Source organism: Corythoichthys intestinalis, chromosome 2, assembly GCF_030265065.1.
Source record: "Corythoichthys intestinalis isolate RoL2023-P3 chromosome 2, ASM3026506v1, whole genome shotgun sequence".
Lineage (NCBI taxonomy): Eukaryota > Metazoa > Chordata > Actinopteri > Syngnathiformes > Syngnathidae > Corythoichthys > Corythoichthys intestinalis.
In genome coordinates, this window is record NC_080396.1 from 4,982,636 (window position 1) to 5,006,034 (window position 23,399).

General features: G+C 39.8%; 1 protein-coding gene across 1 annotated transcript; it reads left to right on the forward strand.

Moving 5' to 3' along the window:
* Positions 1–1,087: 1,087 nt before the first annotated feature.
* On the forward strand, positions 1,088–23,145 carry letmd1 (LETM1 domain containing 1). The gene is made up of 9 exons (XM_057861542.1): positions 1,088–1,668; positions 1,906–2,045; positions 6,464–6,579; positions 14,519–14,601; positions 14,673–14,859; positions 16,141–16,242; positions 16,539–16,691; positions 16,751–16,847; positions 22,400–23,145. The coding sequence occupies exons 1-9, from the start codon at positions 1,553–1,555 to the stop codon at positions 22,474–22,476; spliced, it is 1,071 nt and encodes a 356-aa protein (XP_057717525.1). The 5' UTR covers positions 1,088–1,552; the 3' UTR covers positions 22,477–23,145.
* The last annotated feature ends 254 nt before the right edge of the window (positions 23,146–23,399 follow it).

Here is a 23,399-nt window from a genome sequence, read left to right on the forward strand (position 1 = left end):
CAACCTCACTGAGCTCGAGCTGTTTTGCAAGGAAGAATGGGCAAGAATGTCAGTCTCTCGATGTGCAAAACTGAAAGAAACATACCCCAAGCGACTTGCAGCTGTAATTGGAGCAAAAGGTGGCGCTACAAAGTATTAACGCAAGGGGGCCGAATAATATTGCAAGCCCCACTTTTCAGTTTTTTATTTGTTAAAAAAGTTTAAATTATCCAATAAATTTTGTTCCACTTCACGATTGTGTCCCACTTGTTGTTGATTCTTGACAAAAAATTAAAATTTTATATCTTTATGTTTGAAGCCTGAAATGTGGCGAAAGGTTGCAAGGTTCAAGGGGGCCGAATACTTTTGATGCTTTTTGGCAAAACAGCAGTGACTCCACTACAATGTGCCCCCTGTTGATTTTGATGTTTTTTGTTCTTGTGCACACCAGATAGTTTTTACTGCGCACCACCTACTATCTGGTGGGCACCAGATTGTTTCTAGTGCACATTACATACTATCTGGTGGGCACCAGATTGTTTCTAGTGCCCATTACATACTATCTGGTGTGCACCAGATTGTTTCTTGTGCGCCCCAGATTGTTTCTAGTGCGCACCACATACTATCTGGTGAGCACCAAATTTTTTCTAGTGCCCATTACATACTATCTGGTGTGCGCCAGATTGTTTCTTGTGCGCACCAGATAGTTTTTACCGCGTAACACATACTATCTGGTGTGCACCAGATTGTTTCTAGTGCGCACCACATACTATCTGGTGGGCACCAGATTGTTTCTAGTGCACATCACCTACTATCTCTTGCATACCAGATTGTTTCTAGTGTGCACCAGATAGTTACTAGCGCGCACAAAATAAGACAATAGTTTTAACCTTTTCCAAGTAGAACTACATCTCCCATGATGCTTTTTGGCAAAACAGCAGTGACTGCACTACAATGTGCCTCCTGTTGATTTATGTTTTTTTTTTTTCTTGTGCACACCACATAGTATCTGGTGCGCACCAGATTGTTTCTCCTACACAGTAGATAGTTTCGAATGCGCACCACATAGTATCTGGTGCTCACTAGACTTTTTCTGTGTGCCCCAAAATTGTTTCTAGTGCGCACCACTTACAGTACTATCAGGTGGGCACCAGATTGTTTCTCGTGCACATTACATACTATCTGGTGTGCACCGGATTGTTTCTCGTGTGCACAAGATAGTTTATAGTGTGCATCACATACGTTCTGTAGCATACCAGATTGTTTCTAGTGCGCACCACATACTATGCTTTACTGAAATGAAAGTAACACAATAGTTTTAACCTTTTCCATGTAGAACTACATCTCCCACGATGCTTTTTGGCATAAAACAGCAGTGACTCCACTACAATGTGCCTTCTTTTGATTTTTTTTTTCTGGTAATAATATCAAAGAATAGACTGAGTTGTATAGGAGAAAAACATATTATCTTGAACGTTTAGGCTGTTTTTATTATTGATAATAAACTGGGCGGATTTTACAGTGTGATTAGGCTGGCTTTCCAATCTGGCAACCCTGGTTCTCCAGTTCAGACATGGCGCTGTCCTGTTCGAGGCTCTCCAACAATTTGTCTTTGATGCGACTGTTGTGGCTCCGAAGCCACCGAATAGCGAATGGGCTTTACACCCCGTGCGTTTGTCAACAATCCAGGTTTGTTAGCGACCAATCGAGAGTGACATGTCTGTCCTTCATGGCGTTGGCGTTTGCTTTTCTCATTGACATTTGACTTCCGACATGCCCAGTTGTGACAATATTTCAGCACATCACTGCATTGTAAAAAAAATAATTAAAAAAATATTCTTTTTCGTGTTATGCATATCTTGCTGATTTCTGTTTTATTCTCTTGTATTTTAAACTGTCATTACTTGTGCTTTTGAAATTGCGGAGATATTACTCGTCGTCCCAAGTCCGACGAGGGATTGGACGCTATGTGACGTCCAGTCTGCGGTGGGTCAACAGCAAATATGAAGGCTTCCTCAAAAGGCGATTTCCACGCTTTTATCTGCTCTACCATACTTTTGTTGAGGGTGAGTTGGAAAGAGGAAGTCACGTGAGCAAACTGCAACCTTCACCTTTCAAATACAGATCGTCCTTGGGTTACGAACGAGTTACGTTACGACGCTGGCAACGTAACCAGAATTTCCGCGTAAATCGGAATTAACCCTTTGAGTACCCCTAAATCTTAAAACAACTATCCAAAAAGTCCAAATAGATATGGACGTGTAACAGTCTCGAGTCTTAATTAAAAGCAAAGCAAAACAAAAAAAAAGCTTTTTTTTTTTTAACGTAAATATGTCGAAGGACAATCCTAGTCTGTCAGTCAATGTGGCGGCCGCCATATGTACAGTTGTGGTCAAACGTTTACATACACTTGTGAAGAACATAATGTCATGGCTCTCTTGAGTTTCCAGTTATTTCTACAACTCTGATTTTTCTCTGATAGAGTGATTGGAACAGATACTTCTTTGTCACAAAAAACATTCATGAAGTTTGGTTCTTTTGTTACTTTATTATGGGTGAACAGAAAAACGTGATCAAATCTGCTGGGTCAAAAATATACATACAGCAGCGCTAATATTTGGTAACATGTCCCTTGGCCATTTTCACTTCAATTAGGCGCTTTTGGTAGCCATTCACAAGCTTCTGGTTGAATCTTAGACCACTCCTCTTAACAGAATTGGTGCAGTTCAGTTAAATTTGATGGCTTTCTGACATGGACTTGTTTCTTCAGCATTGTCCACAAGTTCTCAATGGGGACTTTGGGAAGGCCATTCGAAAACCTTATTTCTAGCCTGATTTAGCCATTCCATTACCACTTTTGATGTATGTTTGGGGTCATTGTCCTGTTGGAACACCCAACCCAAGACCCAATCTTCGGGCTGATGATGTTAGGTTATCTTGAAGAATTTGAAGGTAATCCTCCCTCTTCATTATCCCATTTACTCTCTGTAAAGCACCAGTTCCATTGGTAGCAAAACAGCCCCACAGCATAATACGACCACCACCGTGCTTGACGGTAGGCATGGTGTACTTGGGGTTATAGGCCTCACCTTTTCTCCTCCAAACATATTGCTGGGCATTGTGGCCAAACAGCTCGATTTTTGTTTCGTCTGACCACAGAACTTACCTCCAGAAGGTCTTATCTTTGTCCATGTGATCAGCAGCAAACTTCAGTCGAGCCTTAAGGTGCCGCTTTTGGAGCAAGGGCCTCCTTCTTGCACGGCAGCCTCTCAGTCCATGGAGATGCAAAACACGCTTGACTGTGGACACTGACACCTGTGTTCCAACAGCTTCTAATTCTTGGCAGATCTGCTTTTTGGTGATTCTCGGTTGAATCTTCACCCTCCTGACCAATTTTCTCTCAGCAGCAGGTGATAGCTTGCGTTTTCTTCCTGATCGTGGCAGTGACAAAACAGTGCCATGCACTTTATACTTACAAACAGTTGTTTGCACTGTTGCTCTTGGGACCTGCAGCTGCTTTGAAATGGCTCCAAGTGACTTTCCTGACTTGTTCAAGTCAATGATTCGCCAAAATTGCTAATTCGTGTTGCTGTATGTATATTTTTGACCCAGCAGATTTGATCACTTTTTCTGTTAACCCATAATAAAGTCATAAAAGAACCAAACTTCATGAATGTTTTTTGTGACAAAGAAGTATCTGTCCCAATCACTCTATCGGAGAAAAATCAGAGTTGTAGAAATAACTGGAAACTCAAGAGAGCCATGACATTATGTTCTTCACAAGTGTATGTAAACTTTTGACCACAACTGTAAACAGAGCTTTTCCGATGAAAATTCTTGTGAATGAATGCTTAAATCCTGGAGTTCTTTATAGACATGGACGTAGAACAGTCTCAATTCTTGGTTAAAAGCATAAAAAAACTTGTGCAGTTATCATTTATTTTACGTAATATGTCAAAGTCAATAAATATATAAATAAATAAACAAATAAATTAAAAAAAAATAAAAAGTAGGATGCTAGTCTGTTAGTCAATGTGGCGCCCGCCATATGTAAACAGAGCTTTTACGTTGAAAATTCTTGTGAATAAATGCCTAAATCGCTGAAGTCTTTATAGATCTGGACGTAAAACAGTCTTGATTCTTGGTTAAAAGCAAAAAAAAACTTGCTGTTAGCATTCATTTTACGTAAATATGGAGTAGTACAATGCTAATCTCTCAGTCAATGTGGCGACCGACATATGTAAACAGAGCTTTCCTGGTGAAAATTCTTGTGAATAAATGCTTAAATCCCTAAATTCTTATAGGTATGGACGTAAAACAGTCTCGATTCTTGGTTAAAAACAAACAAACAAAAATGTGCTGTTACATTTATTTTACGTAAATATGTCGAAGGACGATGCTAGTCTGTCAATCAATGTGGCGGCTGCCATATGTAAACAGCTTTTCCGGTAAAAATTCTTGTAAATGAATGCTTAAATCCCTGAATTTTTTATAGATATGGACGGAAGACAGTCTCGATTCTTGGTTAAAAACAACAACAAAAAAACGTGCAGTTAGCATTTATTTTGCGTAAATATGTCCAAGTAGGATGCTAGTCTGTTAGTCAATGTGGCGGCCCCCTTGTGTAAACAGAGCTTGCCCAGGGGAAACTTGTGAATAAATGCTTAAATCCCTAATTTCTTATAGATAGGGACATAAAAAGGTCTTGATTCTTGGTTGAAAACAACAACAACAACAACAACGTGCTGTTAGCATTTATTTTATGTAAATATGTCGAAGCACCATGCTAGTCTGTCAATCAATGTGGTGGCTGCCATATGTAAACAGAGCTTGTCCAGGGGAAAATTGTTGTGAATAAATGCTTAAATCCCTAAATTCTTTATAGATATGGACGTAAAACAGTCTCGATTCCTGGTCAAAAAAAAAAAACGTGCTGTTGGCATTCATTTTACGGAAATATGTGGAAGGACAATGCTCGTCTGTCAGTCGATGTAGCCGCCATATGTAAACAGAGCTTTTCCGGTGAAAATTGTTGAGGATAAATGCTTAAATCCCTGAATTTTTTTATTGATATGGATGTAAAACACTTTCGATTCTTCGTCAAAATATTAAAAAAACGAGCAGTTAGCATTTATTTTACGTAAACATGTCGAAGTACGATGATAGTCTGTCACCCAATATGGCGGCCGCCATATGTAAACCGAACTGTTCCTGTGAAAATTGTTGTGAACAAATGCTTGAATCCCTTAATTCTTTATAGATATGGACGTAAAACAGTCTGGATTCTTGGTGAAAAGCAAAAAAAAAAAACTGTGCAGTTAGCATTTATTTTATGTAAATATGTCGAAGTACGATGCTAGTCTGTTTGTCAATTTGGCGGCTTGTGAATAAATTCTTAAATGCCTGAATTCTTCATAGATATGGATTTAAAACAGTCTCGATTCTTGGTTAAAGGCAAAAAATGTGCAGTTAGCATTTATTTTACCAAAAGATGTCGAAGAATGGTGCTAGTCTGTTAGATAATGTAGCGGCAGCCTTACAACAATGAGCTTTTTACGCTCAAAATTCTGGTGAAATAACGAAAAGTATAATAAGTACCCTGAATCCTCGAACAAATCACTCCTGAGACAATCATTCCTGTTTGTATGCGTTGGATCCCCTGCATGTGTCGCTGCGAATAACTAACTTGAAGGCGTTGCCCAGTGAAGGTTGAATCTGACCCGTCAATATCGTTATGAAGTCTATGGCTGTTCGTTGTTTCAGCTAATAAATGTTTGTGTATGCATTTGTAATTAAGTTTACAGCTACAGTTTGTGGAGTTACATGTGAGTGATTTGCGATGAGAATTTCAAATACGTTAGCATTCGTAGAACTTAAGCTAGTGGACTTTTGTTGGGTGAATTTAATCTTCTAAATTTACAGATTGGTCAGACTCGATGGACGTTTGAACACCAATTGTTTTTTGTCAAGTGTTTTACTGTTAAAATGTGTGTCGTTTTGAACATAAGTATAGATACGCTAAAAAGTTTGGGGTCTAAGTAGCGTATCAGATGGGATTTTTTATTATGTACACTACGGTTCAAAAGTTTGGGGTCGTTTAGACCCTAAACTTTTGAACGGTAGCGTACGTGTTACAGCTTTACAACTTGTCAAACGTGAGGAAAGTAAAAAGCTTCAAAAAGCACAATTGCCTTGTTTGCTGTGTGTAAAGCTGAACAACTTCACGTTTATTGAGGACAGAACACGTCATATTCATTAAGTAAAGTAAAAAATAAGATACTGTGAGGTACAATAAGGTACTGGTATTGCAACAAAAAACAAAAACAAAAAAACAACTGTAGACAGAATGGCAGACGAGACTCCTAAAAAAGTCCAAATTGCTTAAGTCGAGTACGTCGTAACCCGGGGACGACCTGTAATGGCCGACAATTCCTTTAAAAATAGACGGATAACAATTTTCTTGTTTTTTTCCTGTCCACTGCAGGATTTAAGCTTCTTTTTCGAGATGCCAAAGACGTGAGCAGGATCAAAACAAAGATGGCGAGCGGCGGGATCGCATACCAAGATTTGTCGTACAGAGAAATGGAGAAACTCCGTCAGGTGAATTGATGGGAGAAAAAACAAGTACAACTTTTTTTAATTTACAAGTATTTAATTTCAATACATATACAGTGGGGAGAACAAGTATTTGATGCACTGCCAATGGGAAAACCCATTGGCAGTGTATCAAATACTTGTTCTCCCCACTGTGTGTATATATATATATATATATATATACCGTATTGGCCCGAATATAAGACGGTGTTTTTTGCATTAAAGGGGAACTTTGAAGTAAGGTTGGCCAACCATGTTTTTGAATAATATCAATGGCTAAACAATTATAAGCATATTTTCATTATTTTTTTTAACGCAACCCTTCCAGATTCTTTGTTTAACCCAGTACTTCTCAAATGGTGGGGCGCGCCCCCCTGGGGGGGCGCAGAGCGATGCCAGGGGGGGCACGAGTGACCTCGGGGAACATGCTTTTTTTTTATTTTTTTTTTTTTTTTGCCGTACTAGAATAAAGTGTACTTGCACATCCACTCCGTGGGTGGCAGTGGCGCTCTCATTTTCAAAGTGCGTGCAGTATTTTTGAAGTAAGCAAGAGCACACGGAAGAGACTCATGCAGAGCTGGACTCACGCAGCGACCCACTGTCTTTCTCACGTGTCCGGCCGAGAAGTGCCGTTTTTGGCTTGGGATCGTCACGACCACCGCCCTCACCTACGGTTCTCCCTCGGCCGCCGAGAATGCGCTTTTTTCGGGCCGTTTGCCTTTGACTTTTAATATAGTGGGAAATGAGGAAAGACCACTGTTTACTGAGTCTAAAAATGATTATAGCGGAGAAGCCAAATCAGTTAAGACGCCACTTAAAGACATTAGACCTCAATCTCATTGATAAGCCGCTTGATTGTTTTTCAGCGAAAATGTGCCGAATATTGCCAATTGTCACAATCGTCCCGCTTTGTCAGTGTTATATCAGTAAACCAGTGAGCACTGTGGTGAATCAGCGAAAATAAAAACTTTCCTTCTGTCCAGAGACCTTTTTCCCCCCTTCTATTCAGTTTTGTTTTTTTTCGGTCAAATTTTTTGGCATGTTGTCCTGAAGAGTAAATGTTTCTAATCAATTTGAATTTGTTATTATTTACTGATTTTATTACATTTTATTTTTCAGTATCAAATGGTCAAAAATGTAACTTGAGTGTATTTTTACAGTTTGGATGTGACTTTTTTTTTTTTTTTTTTTTTTTTTTTTTAACTTCAGGCAAATTGATGCGCATTAAGTCTTTTCTGTTACAAGCAACACAATGTTAAAAAAGTTATACTTTATTACAAGTTGATCTATGTTACTTTTTTTCTTTAATAGAAAAAAAAGGACACAATGTTAGGCTGAGGCGTACTTATAATAGTAATATAGACGAATGATACTATTTACAGTGGCGGCAGAGAGTTGGGGGGGGCGCGAAACATTTACGTCTTCCTTGGGGGGGCGTAACAGAAAATAATTGAGAAGCACTGGTTTAACCCATAGCAACGCCCTTGACAACGAAAATGCTTTTCTTCGGCAATCTTCGGAAATTACGTCACACCTAGACGTGCGAGGGAAGTCCACCATAGAACAGTATTGTTTGTTGCATTGCTTCTCGGTAAGATGCCACAGCGGTGTGTGGCGATGTTTTGTTCTCACTCAAACGAAAAGTTGTATGAGTGGCCAAAGGATAGCAGGGCACGTAAATGGACATCTTTCGTTCGCACGAAGCGAATGAATTTCACGCCATCATCGAGTAGTGTTCTCTGCTGCAAACACTTCGAAGATGCCCGCTTCCTTAACCGGTCTGCTTATGATCAAGGATTTGCCAAAAAGTAAGTGTGATTTTTGGGTAGATGACTGATGACTTTGTCAAAGCAGAGCTGCCAACTGTTGTGGAATGAACAGTATGAGCTAGCGACGTTAGCCGAGGCTATCCCCGATCATAGTTGTTGTTGCGTTCGCTAGGTTAAGCGTGTTTAAATTGTGCGTCATCTACGATCTTGTCCGAAAGGGTTAATCCACTGTCAATCGGGAAAGGGGTGTGGATGTGCACATAAGCGGGTCGGCGTCGCGGTAATTCACGGTCACGTTGCAGATAGCCTTCTAGTTTGTGTTTCGCCGCTTCGCGAGAGCCGCTGACAGGTGACAAGTGTTGCTTTTAATGTCTGGCAGCGAATCAGCGAGCGCGCAGGCCACACAGTGAATCATGGGAAATGTAGTCTCGGGACAACACTGAACGGGTGCTTTGTAATCTGTTCGCTTGTGTGAAAAAACTACATTTCCTCACGCCATTAGACGCCACTTAGTTTTCTTATTGTGGCCACAAAAAAGTGGAGAAAGTCATCGGCGACTGTGATATAGTGGATATTATTTAGTTGTAATACGGGAGTTCACCAGTAGAGTGTACGCATGTCATTTAGATGTGTTATTGTTTGTGCCTTACTCCTTCACGAAGAGAGAAACGTTGTTGTTCAGAGTCACTTGGCAAGACGTTGAGTAAAGTTGTAAGAGCCAATAAAGGTGTCGTGTGGGTCACTCGGTCAAGATATAACAACGATTCATCTCCTTCTTTCCCCCCAACGTTTTTGTATTATTATTTTATATGCACGAGAGCTGCCGGATCTGCCAAAATGAACATGAAGTCTGATTATTATTTTTTTAACAATGTCATCAGATAGACAAAAACATAACATTATGTGCAAATGCCTGCATCTTCAAATTATAAAAATAATAACAGCCTATATTTTACCAATGTTGTAATCTCGATGGGTCTTGTATCCATTCCATGTCAGGTAGTCTAGGTACATTGTTTGCATTCTGATTAGCGTCTGGCTAATACATGTTAGATCCAACATAAAATTCCAAGCTCCTCTTCTTCCTCCAACTATTCAAAAACTTGGATCTCCTCCCCTGAACTCGGTCTATCGCTTATATCGCTGTTTGAATCATTGTTTGAAGGGCTTTGTTTGGCGGCCGTATGTATGGAGCTGCCAACGCTGTTCCCGGTGTGACGTATCACTTCCGGGTTCGTCCCCTTTCAGGCTCGAACTTCAGAAACGCGATTATTTTGACAAATATACAACATATAAATTATTTTTTCATGCTCTATTTGGTGGACAATGTTTAATTACTTTACTTGTGACCCTATTTGGCATGTGAAGAAATTAGTTCACGCTACAGCTTTAAAGTAAGAATGAAAACCTGGGGGACGTCTTATAACTGCGGCCTGAAAAAAAAACAAACAAACAAAAAAAACTGCGGCCTAGACATATACCCATTCACGACGCTGGATGGCGCCAGTCATCAATGAATCGAATGCTGAACGGGCTATGGTATGCTATGGGAGGAACCAGCGGAGCCAGAGGATGGGAGTGAGGACAGTGACACGGAGCATAGCGAGGCAGAGGATGTTTGTGAGGAGTAATGTTCTGTCGTGACTGTTTGCATTATTTTATTGCAGTGTTTTTCCTTCTTCCGATGTGTTTCAAGACTTCAGTGACAGTTAGATAGTTCAGATATTAAGTTTTGAATGCGAAATTAAATGCCTTTTCTCTCAAATATATTGTTATAATCATTTGTTTCAGATGTATTGTAATTGTTTTCTGGATAAAAATTAATTTGGTGTTCAAAAAGTCTTTTTTCAAACTTGAGTCTTGAAAAAGAGGGGGTCGTCTTATAATCGGGGTCGTCTTATATTCGGGCCAATACGGTATATGTGTATATTTTCTTTTTCTGAGAGTTGTCCAATAATACTGGCTGATAAAAGCATTTAAAATAATATCGGAAACTATCGGTATCCATTTTGGGTCATTTTGTATGCTAGGCTTATAAGTAGGGTTGTTCCGATCATGTTTTTTTTGCTCCCGATTCCAATCGTTTTAGTTTGAGTATCTGCCGATCCCGATATTTCCCGATCCGATTGCTTTTTTTTGCTCCCGATTCAATTCCAATCATTCCCGATCATTTTTCCCGATCATATACATTTTGGCAACGCATTAAGAAAAAAATGAATAAAACTCGGACGAATATATACATTCAACATACAGCACATAAGTACTGTATTTGTTTATTATGACAATAAATCCTCAAGATGGCCTTTACATTATTAACATTCTTTCTGTGAGAGGGATCCACCGATAGAAAGACTTGTGACTTTGTATATTGTGACAAAATATTGCCATCTAGTGTATTTGTTGCGCTTTCAGTATATGATACTGCAGCCATTCAACCCAAATGCATGATGGGAAGTGGAACCATGACTGTGCGTAGTGCTACCAATTGATATATCTTCTCTGCGTTGGGAAATAACGTAAGGTGTTAAGACAAAGATCAATTGCTACCTTGATTCCCCACATTGCTTTTTAGCCTATTAAAAAAAGGCTCCAAAGGCTACCAAAATTCACTCTACTCATTTTACGCTGCCTTTTATCGCTCTATATAGGTAAAACGGCGACATTACAGATTGAGCGCGACAATGCGTGAGTGGGTCGTGCAACGCATGCATTAATTGCGTTAAATATTTTAACATGATACATTATCAAAAAAATTAATCACTGCCGCTATCGGGACAAATTTGATAACCCTACCTTACGCCTAAACTAAAGACTCTGGATGAGCGTAACATATTATGTCTGTAAACTTAAATACATTTAGAAAACGATTTAATTAAAAAATGTATATATATATTGAAAAAATGCATGGCCGATATTTTTTTGCCGATTTGAAAATGACGTGATCGGATGCCGATCGATCGGGACATCTCTACTTATAAGTACAGCGATATGAAAAAGTATCTGAACATTTTGGAATTTCTAACATGCCCGTCTAAAATCACCATCAGATGTGATCTTTGTCAAAATCACACAGAGGAAAAAACAGTGTCTGATTTAACTAAAACCACCCAAACATTTATAGGTGTTCATATTTTAATGAGGATAGCATGCAAACAATTTCAGAAGGGGGGCAAATAAGAAAGTAAACCCTCTTCCTAGGGAAACTTGAAGAGCAATTGAAACCAATTTTTACCAAACAATTTAATTCGAGTGTGTGCCCAATTACTGATGAGTGGTTTAAAGCTGCTCTGCTCACCATAAAACACACAACTGGTAAGAATTGTCTTGATGAGAACATTGTCTGATGCGCATCATGGCTCGGTCAAAGGAGCTGTCTGAAGACCTGCAATCAAGGATTGTTGAGCTGTATAAAGCGGGGAAAGGATAGAAAACCATCTCTAAAAGTCTGGATGTTCATCAATCGGCAGTCAGAGAAGTAGTCTACATATGGAGAGAGTTTAGCACTGTTGCTTTTTTCCCAAGGATTGGCCATCCACCAAAGATGACGGCAAGAGTTCAGCGCAGAATACTCAGAAAGGTAAAAAAGAACCCTAGAGTGTCTGCTAAAGACTTACAGAAATCACTGCTACAGTCCAGTATGTACAGTATGTGCACACATCAACTATATGTAAAACTATGGCCAAGAATGGTGTTCATGGGAGGACTCCACGGAGGAAGCCACTGCTGTCTAAAAAAAAAACATTGCTCGTTTAATGTTTGCAAAAAGGCACTTGGACACTCCACAGAAGCTTTGGCAAAATATTTTGTAGACTGATGAAACCAAAATTGAATTGTTTGGGAGTAACACACAATGTCATGTGCGGAGGAAAAATGGAACAGCTCACCACCAACATTAACACCTCATCCCCACAGTGAAGCATGGTGGGGGAGCATCAGGATTTGGGGCTGTTTTGCTACCTCAGGGCCTGGACAACTTGCAATCATAAAGAGAAGAATTAATTCAAAAGTTTCTCAATATCTTTTGTAGGAAAACCTGAGGCCGTTCGTCAGACAGTTGAAGCTAAAGCGAGGATGGATGCTGCAACAAAACAATGATCTAAAACACGGAAGTAAATCAACTTCAAAACTGTTTCAGAAGAACAAAAATGAAAATACATGCTCTGGAGTGGCCATGTCAAAGTCCAGACTTGAACCCCATTGAGATGCTGTGGCATGGCCTAAAAACAGCGATTCATGCCAGACACCCCAGAAATCTGACTGAACTACAGCAGTTTTGTAGAGAAGAATGGGCCAAGATTAGTCCTGATCATTGTGCCAGACTTATCTGCAGCTACAAGAAGGGTTTGGTTGAAGTTATTAATGCCAAGGTGGGGGGGGGGGGGGAGACAAAATATTAAATGTGATGGTTCACTTATTTTCCCCATATGAAAAGCTATAAATGTTAGGGTGATTTTAGTTAGAGCAGACAGTTTTTTCATCTATGTGATTTTGACAAAGATCAGATCACATTTGATTGTGATTATATGCAGAAATATGAGAAATTCCAAAATGTTCCGATACTTTTTCATACCACTGTAGATGAAGCCCCATGAAGCATCAACACTTTCAGCCAACTGTGCGGGTCCATATGCTGACAGTTCATCATGATTCATTTACTCCATGACGCCATCTAGAGGTCAAAATGTAGAATTGCTTATTTTCCACCAAAGCCCACCAAAAATTATCCTGGGAATTGTGACTCATCGGCATTGTCTGAACTCTGGTCCTGCGATTGCCTGACTGGATCAGTGGCGCCTCCAGAAATTTTTCATAGGGGTGGCCAGATGGGGCCCACTGAAAATCTTGGGGTGGCCAAAACTAAAAGCCATAATTTCAGGTTTTCATGATATTATTGCAGTAAAAAGGTCGGGGGAAAACTATCAGAAAGACTTAAGGACACAGCTACTGATATACTTTAGTGTATTGTGTAATATTTGATGTTACTAATGATTCAATGTGTATAGTCCATAACTGTCCAGTCAACATGAGTTCCACAACAATTCTGTTTTATTGTGTTATGTATATATTAGGCATGTGTTATGTATATATTAGGCATAAGGTGTACATTTAACTAGGGCTGTCAAATGATTAAAATTTTTAATCGAGATAATCACAGCTTAAAAATGAATTAATCGCAATTCAAACCATTTCTAAAATATGACATTTTTCTGTAAATTATTGTTGGAATGGAAAGATAAGACACAAGACAGATATACACATTCAACATACTGTACATAAGTACTGTATTTGTTTATTATAACAAATCCACAAGATGGCATTAACATTATTAACATTCTTTCTGTGAAAGGGATCCACAGATAGAAAGACTTGTAATTCTTAAAGGATAAATGTGAGTTTATATATTGTGACTAAATATTGCCATCTAGTGTATTTGTTGAGCTTTCAGTAAATGATACTGTAGCGATTTAACTGTTCTGCCCAAATGCATGATGGGAAGTGGTGCAACCATGACTGTGCAAATGCTATATCTTCTCTACGTTGGGTACACTACAGGGTGTTAAGAAAGAGATCAACTCCTGTCATTCTTCCCCACATCGCTTCCCACAATATTTATAGTTGCTGTGGGAGAGATGACAAAGCTTTTGCCAATTAAAAGCACGGCCCAATGAATGCTTGTATCTACTCCACTCACTTGACACTGCCTCTTATCTCTGTATATAAGTAAAACTACGCCATTGTAGGCTGTTTGCAGCAATGCGTGAATGCGTCGTACCGCGAATCCGTTAATTGCGATAAATATTTTCACGTGATTAATTAAAAATAATTAATTACCGCCCGTTAACGCGATAAATTTGACAGCCCTACATTTGACAAAATAAATGCATTCATTTGGGATGAAATGCATAACTGATGCTACAACAATCAAACGATATACTGGCAAGCGGGGTGGCCAGTGGGGTGGCCAACCAATTTATAGGGGTGGCCGTTGCCACCCCTGGCCACCCCCTGGTGGCGCCACTGGACTGGATTTGTAATGCCTTTGCCGCCCACCAGTGGCTCTTTGGGGTAACTAGTCTAAACGTGATTTTGATTAAAAAATTCATTATTGGACATCTTTTTTTTGTTTTAATTACATGAAATCTCAATTAGCGTTGTTGTCGTCTTGTGTATGTCAGTTTCGACGAGACATGCTGAAAGGCGTCCCGCTGGTGTTACTGTCCATTCCTCCCTTTGCCAACTACCTGGTTTTCTTTTTGATGTGAGTACCCCCAACCTCAAGTGGCTACATTCTTGGCCTTTCCAACTAATGATTGGATCCCCCGCCATCAGGTACTTTTTCCCCCGTCAGGTGCTGATACCTCATTTCTGGACGCCGAGGCAGCAGGTGGAGTTTCGCCAGCTGTACCATTCTCTAAGGGCCCGACACCACTTGCCCGTCCTGCGAGAGCTGCGGCAGGCTAGCGGCAGCATACCTGATACGCACCTCCGCACCTGCCTCGACAACCTGTGCACTCAGGTACTGACGCCAGTAGATGCTTGAAATCTCTGACTCACACACCAAAACCATCATTTCTTCTTCCAACATGGGAAATTTTAAGAATATTAACACGTTTAGTCTGATTTAACTTCAGAGTTGGGATGTAACGATATAACGATATATATCGTCCAAACTATATAAAAGGTCATATCGTACGGAGCACCGAAAGGCACATCAACATAAATATGATCAAATGTTTCTGGTAAACATTAGCAATTTATAGCATTTAAGCTAGTGGACTTTTGCAATGCAAGTTAGCCAATTATTGCATTGTTGCAATTGGCTAACTTGTATAGCAAAAGTCCGCTAGCTTAAAAGCTATATAAATCTAATGTTTACAACAATTGGCTAACTTGCATAGCAACGTCCGCTTGCATAAATGCTATATAATGCTAATATTTACCACAATTGGCTAACTTGCATAGGAAAAGTAAGCTAGCTTAAAAGCTATATAAATCTAATGTTTACAATAGGCTAACTTGCCTAGCAAAAGTCCGCTAGCTTAAATGCTATATAACACTAATGTTTACAACAATTGGCTAACTTGCATAGCAAAAGTCTGCTAGCTTAAATGCTATATGACGCTAATGTTTACAACACTTGGTTAACTTGCATAGCAAAAGTCTGCTAGCTTAAATGCTATATAATGCTAATGTTTACAACAATTGGCTAACTTGCATAGCAACGTCCGCTTGCATAAATGCTATATAATGCTAATATTTACCACAATTGGCTAACTTGCATAGGAAACGTAAGCTAGTTTAAAAGCTATATAAATCTAATGTTTACAACAATAGGCTAACTTGCCTAGCAAAAGTCCGCTAGCTTAAATGCTATACAACACTAATGTTTACAACAATTGGCTAACTTGCATAGCAACGACCGCTTGCATAAATGCTATATAATGCTAATATTTACCACAATTGGCTAACTTGCATAGGAAAAGTAAGCTAGCTTAAATGCTATATAATGCTAAGCTTTACAACAATTGGATAACTTGCAAAGTCCACTAGCTTAAATGCTATATAATGCTAACGTTCACAACAATTGGCTAAGTGGTATAGCAAAAGTCTGTGAGCTTAAATGCTGTATAATGCTAATGTTTACCAGATAGTTTCTGGTGCGCCCCAGATCACTTGAATTTATTATTATTTTGTCGACGGCTCTTTAGGAGCTCCTCAAATGACAAACAAAGCTAAACAATATGTTAAGACGAAAAAAATTAAATTTTTAAAACTTCATCATACATATTTGTTGCAGGTGCAAAAAGGAACCAACCCCAAAGTGTCGCAAATCCTTGCAGTGCGCAGTTTGTTTTCTGGCGTACCTCTGGGCATCGGCAAACTAAGCGTGCAACAAATGGTGAGTCAAACAAACCCCCACATGCCTTTGGCTAGTGTTGTTTTCATTAACAATGACGACAACGAAAATATTTCGTCAACAAACACTTTTTCATGACGATGACGAGATGATAACTAGTGTTTTGGGTGACTAAAATGACGAGAAACATGCCAGGTTTCATCTGACGAGACGAAAATGTGCCAGTTTCCTTCACATGTTCACAATGTGTGACATTTTATGTGTAGTTAGCTTGGATTTTAGCAGTGTCCGGTGGTGTCACTCGTGACGTGGTGCCATTTTTTTTTTTTTTTCCAAAGAGAAACCTAAGCCCCCTGCTCTTCTTGACGCCTCGCCTCCCCGGCTTTCTGATTGGCCGACGCCTGACCAATCACGCCTTGGAACTCTTACAGATGGACCGAGCCCTCAGCAAGCTGGGCCCGCAGCAGCTTAGCGACTCGGAATTGAGACAGGTGCGACCTTTGGCGCCGTGAGGCGATGGCGGCGACTGAATGCCTGCGTTCTTTTTCAGGCTTGCTACATGAGGGGAGTCAACTCGGACCGACTCGCCGTCAACCAGTGCCGAGAGTGGTTGGACCAGTGGCTGCGGGTGTCGTGCACACTCAAAGGTATTTTAGAATTAGAAGACACAATTCCTATTACAATGGGGATTCTTAGCCATCTGTCCCATTCATTTTTTCCTTCACTCCAATCCATTTTGTCTGGTGGCTCTTATTTGTAGTCGAATGTGATTTTTGACCAAAAACTTTTGATATTCAATCGGGACCCGCGAACTCCATTGGCAGCCATGCCATTAGTAACCAATAGAGTACCGTATTGGCCCGAATATAAGACGGTGTTTTTTTTGCATTGAAATAAGACTGAAAAAGCGGGGGTCGTCTTATATTCGCGGTCTAAACATTATACCCATTCACGACGCTAGATGGCGCCAGATATCATTGAAGCAATGTTCTGTCATGACAGATCTCAGCTACTCTCAAGTTTAACCAGTTTGCATTATTTTATTGCACTGTTTTTCTTATTCAGACTTATTCAGAAGATTACAGTTAGACTTCACTTTGATGGTTAATGCAGTTATTGCAATTTTGTTGTTTTATCACAATAGATTGGTTTATTTACATTTCAAAAACCAGAAGCCATTTACCAATGTGATTACACTTTAGTTTACATACGTAAATGTTCAGATGTTAAATTTGAATGAGGCAAAATAACATGCTTTTTCTCTCAAATATGTTGTTATAATCCTTTGTTTCAGATGTACTGTAATTATTTTCTGTATAAAAACTGATTTGGTGTTCAAAAAGTCTTTTTTCAAACTTGAGTCTTGAAAAACAGGGGGGTCGTCTCGTCTTATAATCAGGGCCGTCTTGTATTCGAGCCAATACGGTAGATGCCATGTACCTTCATGACCCAAATGCCCAAAAATCAACAAGAAGTGACACGACAGCAACAGAAAGTGACCCAAAAGGCCTCATAATCAACAGGAAATGTGCAATGTGCAATTTTCTTGTTAATTTTGGGGTACTCAAACGCCATTTGCCGCACATTTTACATTGAATTTTACATGCAAAGCTACAATCAACGATCCGAAAAGTACCGGAAGTCATTCTCCATTCATTTCAAATGGCAAAAAATCTCCATTCACTTCTGATGATTTCCAACTACTGTCAGCTACTGCCCAAAAGAGATATAGTCGTATGAAAAGGTGTTTGAACCTTTTGGAATTTCTCACATTTCTGCAACCAATCACCATCAAATGTGATCTGATCTTTGTCAAAATCAAACTGATGAAAAAACTGTTTTACCTAAAACCACCCAAAAATTTGTAGGTTTTCATATTTCAATGAGGATTGCATGCAAACATTGACAGAAGGGGGAAAAATGAGTAAGTGAAGCATCACAATTACTATTTTGTGCGCAACCCCTCTGGCAGCAATAGCTTCAACCAGACGCTTCCTGTGGCTGCAGATCAGTCTGGCACATCGATCAGGACTAATCTTGGCCCATTGTTCTCTACAAAACTGCTGTAGTTGAGTCAGATTCCTGGGATGTCTGGCATGAATCGCTGTCTTTAGGTCATGCCACAGCATCTTAATGGGATTCAAGTCTGGACTTTGACTTGGCCACTCCAGAACGTGTATTTTTGTTCTTCTAAACCATTCTGAAGTTGGTTTACTTCTGTGTTTTGGATCATTGTCTTGTTGCAGCATCAATCTTCTTTTCAGCTTCAACTGTCTGACAGACGGCCTCCAGTTTTCCTGCAAAACATCCTGATAAACTTTTGAATTCTTCCATTAATGACTGCAAGTTGTCCAGGCCTTGAGGTAGCAAAACAGCCCCAAATCATGATACTCCCTCCACCATGCTTCACGGTGGGGATCAGGTGTTGATGTTGGTGAGCTGATCCATTTTTCCTCTACACATGATGTTGTGTGTTACTCCCAAACAATTCAACTTTGGTTTCATCAATCCACAAGATATTTTGTCAAAACTTCGGTGGAGTGTCCAAGTGTCTTTTTGCAAACATTAAACAAGCAACAATGTTTTTTTTAGACCGCAGTGGCTTCCTCTGTGGAGTCCTCCTATGAGCACCATTGTTAACCATAGTTTTACATATAGTTGATGTGTGCTCATAGATATTGGACTGTGTCAGTGATTTCTGTAAGTCTTTAGCAAACACTCTAGGGTTCTGTTTTACCTCTCTGAGTATTCTGCGCTGAATTCTTGGCATCATCTTTGGTGGACGGCCACTCACACACACATGGAAGAGAAGCAACAGGGCTAAACTCTCTCCTATAGACCCTACCCACCGACGTCACAAAACCACGTGCTCGCTGTATGGTTCCGCCCACTTGTCCGTCATTTTGTCTCTGTATTAGCATTGGTTTCAATTGATCGAGGAATTTAAAATGCATTTCATGGAAGACCCGGTGCTTTCTGATGCCGTAAACTCACTGGATATGTTGCATAAAAGGTGTTATGTGGAAAAGCTTCGTTCTATACAGTCGCCAGATCCATATTTGATGCCCAAATCGATGTTTTTCGACCCACTGTCTTCGCCCTGTCTGCCTGACATCTGCTACGCTGATATTTACAATTATCTTGTCCACACAAAATCAGCCTATTCTCACGAAAATTTGAAAAACTTCAAGAGGTTGGAGGCTTATAAATACTTGGTTGCTGGTTGGGTGAAACAGGTCAGGTCCTCGTCCACGAAAATTCGGCAGGAATCTATCTTGTGCTTGGAAAGGTGAGTTACGAAATTTTCAATTCAAAATCTTTTGTTATTGCTAACATCCACTGTCAAGTCTAATGTATTTCATGTCGTTTGTCAATGGAGTTAAGGCTTTTAATGTTTATATGGTTTAGCGATAGCACTCTCACTACATACATACGGGTATGTTGTCGGCGATTAGCCTAGCAATGATCTTAATTGTGGTTATTTGTCAGCCCAAAACCCTCTAAGTATATCTTAAATGCATCTTACCAGATATAAAATGACTACTACATAGTCTGTGGGGATTTTTTGGTGCCCAGTTTTAACGTCGAATTGCAGCCGTCCATTTCGCTCTCCTCTTTGGATCCCTCAGAATACGGTAAAACTTCAAGTCTCTCCTTCCATCTTCTCTGTTAGTGCAACCAACAGCCACACACGCCTTCACCATTTTGATTATTAATGTTAAGGAGCAGAAAAACACGCCGTAAATAGGAGGAATGTACGTAGCCGTAACAGGTTAACACTATGTTTTGACGGACAATTGGGCGGTACCATTCAGGAGAGCGGAGTTGTGACGTCACGTGGGTAGGGTCTATACAAATCAACAATCTTTAATCGCAGCTCTTTTGACCGAGCAATGACGCACATCAGACATTGCTTGTAATCAAGTCAACTCTTACCAGGTGTGCGTTTTATAGTGGGCAGGGCAGCTTTAAACCACTCATCGGCGATTGGGCACACACTTGACTTAAATTGTTTGGTAAAGATTGGTTTCAGTTGCTCTTTAAAGAGCATACGACACCAGAAAAAAAGTCTTAAATGGCATTATTATGTGAATTAGAATCATATTTTGAGACGATTCGACCATATACAACAATTTAGCAAAGCGCAGATGACGAGAAATTAGTCTTTTAATCTGCCGGTTAGCCACGCCTACAATTATAGGGCTTTAGCGTCCCCAACAGGTGGATGACGTCAGCGGTAGACTAGGCTCATCGGTTTTACTGTTCAGCCCATTGAGGGGGAATTGTTCAGAACGAGGAAAACGAGACGAAGAGAGCTGCAAAATGTCATTGTTTCAGTCTCTCTACTCCCAATATTTTTACAGGATATTCTTTTTATCCAAGTATTTTCCCCAATAGCTATATAAATGGCTTGAGAAGGACCAGTCAGCCCGTCGAGGGGGAACTATTCACAATGAGGAAAACGCGACGAAGAGAGCGGCAAAATGTCATTGTTTCTGTCTCTTTACTTCAATATTTTTACAGGATATTCTTTTTACCCAAGTACTTTCCCCAATTGCTAAATAAATGGCATGGTCATGACAAATAACTTGTGCTAAATGGAATATAAAATAATAAAAATCCATTTATTCAAGACGACATGGCAAAATTACTCCATAATGGTCAAAACAGTCGACTTTACCTTTACTGTCACACCTGCCGAACGATATTTTATGACACCTAAATCGGACATATGTCATTTCCCTTCCCCGGCTTCGGAGAATGCAAACAGACCAGAAGGAGTGACAGCTAGCCGACATGCTAACCCGAACCGAGGGATGTTTCAAAGTCTTCGAAGTGGAAAATCACACATAACTAGCCTGGATTATTTGACATGACGACCCGGTTGTCGAGTTTCTTTGCGGATCGGCAAACCGCCCGGCGGAGAGCAATTTACAGTTCGTTCCCTGGAGGAGGGTGGCTGGAATTGTTGTGTAGCTAACGCGCTAACAGCTAACTGCTAATGAGCGTGAGGATAGCTTTTTACATGCCTATCAATGATCAAACGTAAGTAGTCCTTTATTTAAAGGAATTTTATAGTGTTTACTTTGTAATCACTGTATTCGTATTTGACATAATACAAAACAAGATGTTTACTCACTTCCTTGTAAGTTCAATGGTCCCACAGTAAATATCCACGGTGAATGGGAACCTTTTGAAACTCCAAAAAGGCGCATACGCCTCTCCCGCATACAGAATGATTTTTCTGCAGCCGTTTGGCTGGCGTGATGCAAAAAATAAAAGTATTAATCCGCAAAATCAGCTGAATCCTTCGTCCTCATACACAACAGTACACTGTAGCGTGAAGAGGACGTCTTCTACCGTACACGTCACAGCGCCCTCCTCCTCAATGCGAGACCGAAGCCGGAAGTCACTCATTTTCCTGGCGCGGGATTCAAAAAACTAAATAAATATAGCGATCGCTTCCACACACATCCAAGCGGTCCATATCATTCAGGAGCATAAAATACCGCGTGTATTATGAAATAAACATGCTTTTTCGTGTCACAAGCACTTTAAGTCTCCGTAGGCATAGGGTTAACTTACTTATTTTCCCCCTTTCATTGTTTGTATGCTATTCTCAATAAAATCTAAGAAAAAAAAAAACTATAAATGTTTGGGTGGTTTCAGTTAAAGTGGACAGTTTTTTCATCTGTGCGATTTTGACAAAGTTTAGATCATTTTATGATTTTATACAGAAATGTGAGAAATTCCAAAAGGTTCAGATACTTTCTCATACCACAAGTCCGGCCTTTTTTTCTTTTTTTTCAGTGCCCTTAATGGTTCAAACACATATTCCCAATAAAAAACGGCTAAATATACCTATAAACTAAATTGCGAATGCATTAAAAAAACATTAGCTCAGATAAAAACTTATGTTGGTCTTAACAGGGAGCAGCTGGATTCAGCCAAGTGAAATGAGATGTCATATTCACTGTTGCCACTACAGGGCGCACCGAAATCAGTAAAACTAAATGCAAACACTTTTAAAAACCATTACGACGCCAAGCAGCAAAATTGATTTGAATCTTTTTTTTGTCATGGAACTACTCGGGTTAATCAATTAACCCTTGCAGCACTGATTGTCACACCCCTAATTGTGGTTGGGAATAACCAATCAACATTTGAAACCTGCAAAATCTTGGTTTTCGCTCCGCAGACTCGGACGTGTCGCTCCTTTTGCACTGCCTCGTCTTCCTCTCTGCCGACTCCCCGAACAACACAAGCCCCCCATGAAAGGAAGCCCGTTGCGCCTTCAGAAGATTCCTCTCCGCGTCTTTGTTCGATGGGAAAACTGCTTCAAAGTTACATTTTATCTCAAAGAATTTCAGATCTCGATAATGTAAAAAAAAAAAAAAAAAAAAATCCAGTTTAACAATGCTGAGTTGAATTATGTGTGGCATGCTTTAGGGAGTGTTTCAGAGGTGTTTACTGACTGACTGCGGTTTACATATTTCACACACTGAAAATGAGATTTGTTCCTTTTTAGACATGGAAATGTTTGTTCAGATACATTCCGTTTGCGTTTATCAGCATGTCATCAATCTGCTGTACTTTCTTCCTATATGTTGACCTCAATGTCTGCACTCCTGTTATTTATTTTCCGGCATTTTTACTTCCATGTTAAGGACACCATGGCAAAACAATGTTATAAATCCAAAGCGAACTGTGGTGATGTGCATGGTTGTGGTAAAAAAGTAACCATTGTGTTAACAAATTATTGATTGCAGTTTACAAAAGTTTACCTGTAAATGTTAAATATATATCTTGAAACTCTTTGTGCCTTTTGCAAAGACTGATGAATTCATTACAGATGCTTATTTTTGTTGTGTCCCTGAAAAACAAACCATTTTGGATGTAAAGGTTCTTTAATAAAGACAACCTCGAAACCAATAAGCTGCAAAAACAAAACTCAATACATTCTAAATTGCAACAGGCAAATATACCGTATTTTCCGGACTATAAGTCGCGCCCCCCCCCCCCCCCCCCCCACTTTGGCTGAGCCTGCGACTTATACTCAGGTGCTTCTTATATAACTTGCACTCCTCTTTAAAATGAACTGTTGTGTTTGATAGAACAATATGTCAATATGCTTGCACAGCAGATTCATGGCGCATTAAGTCCCCGAACTATTTTTAATTTGTCTGTTTTACCCTGGA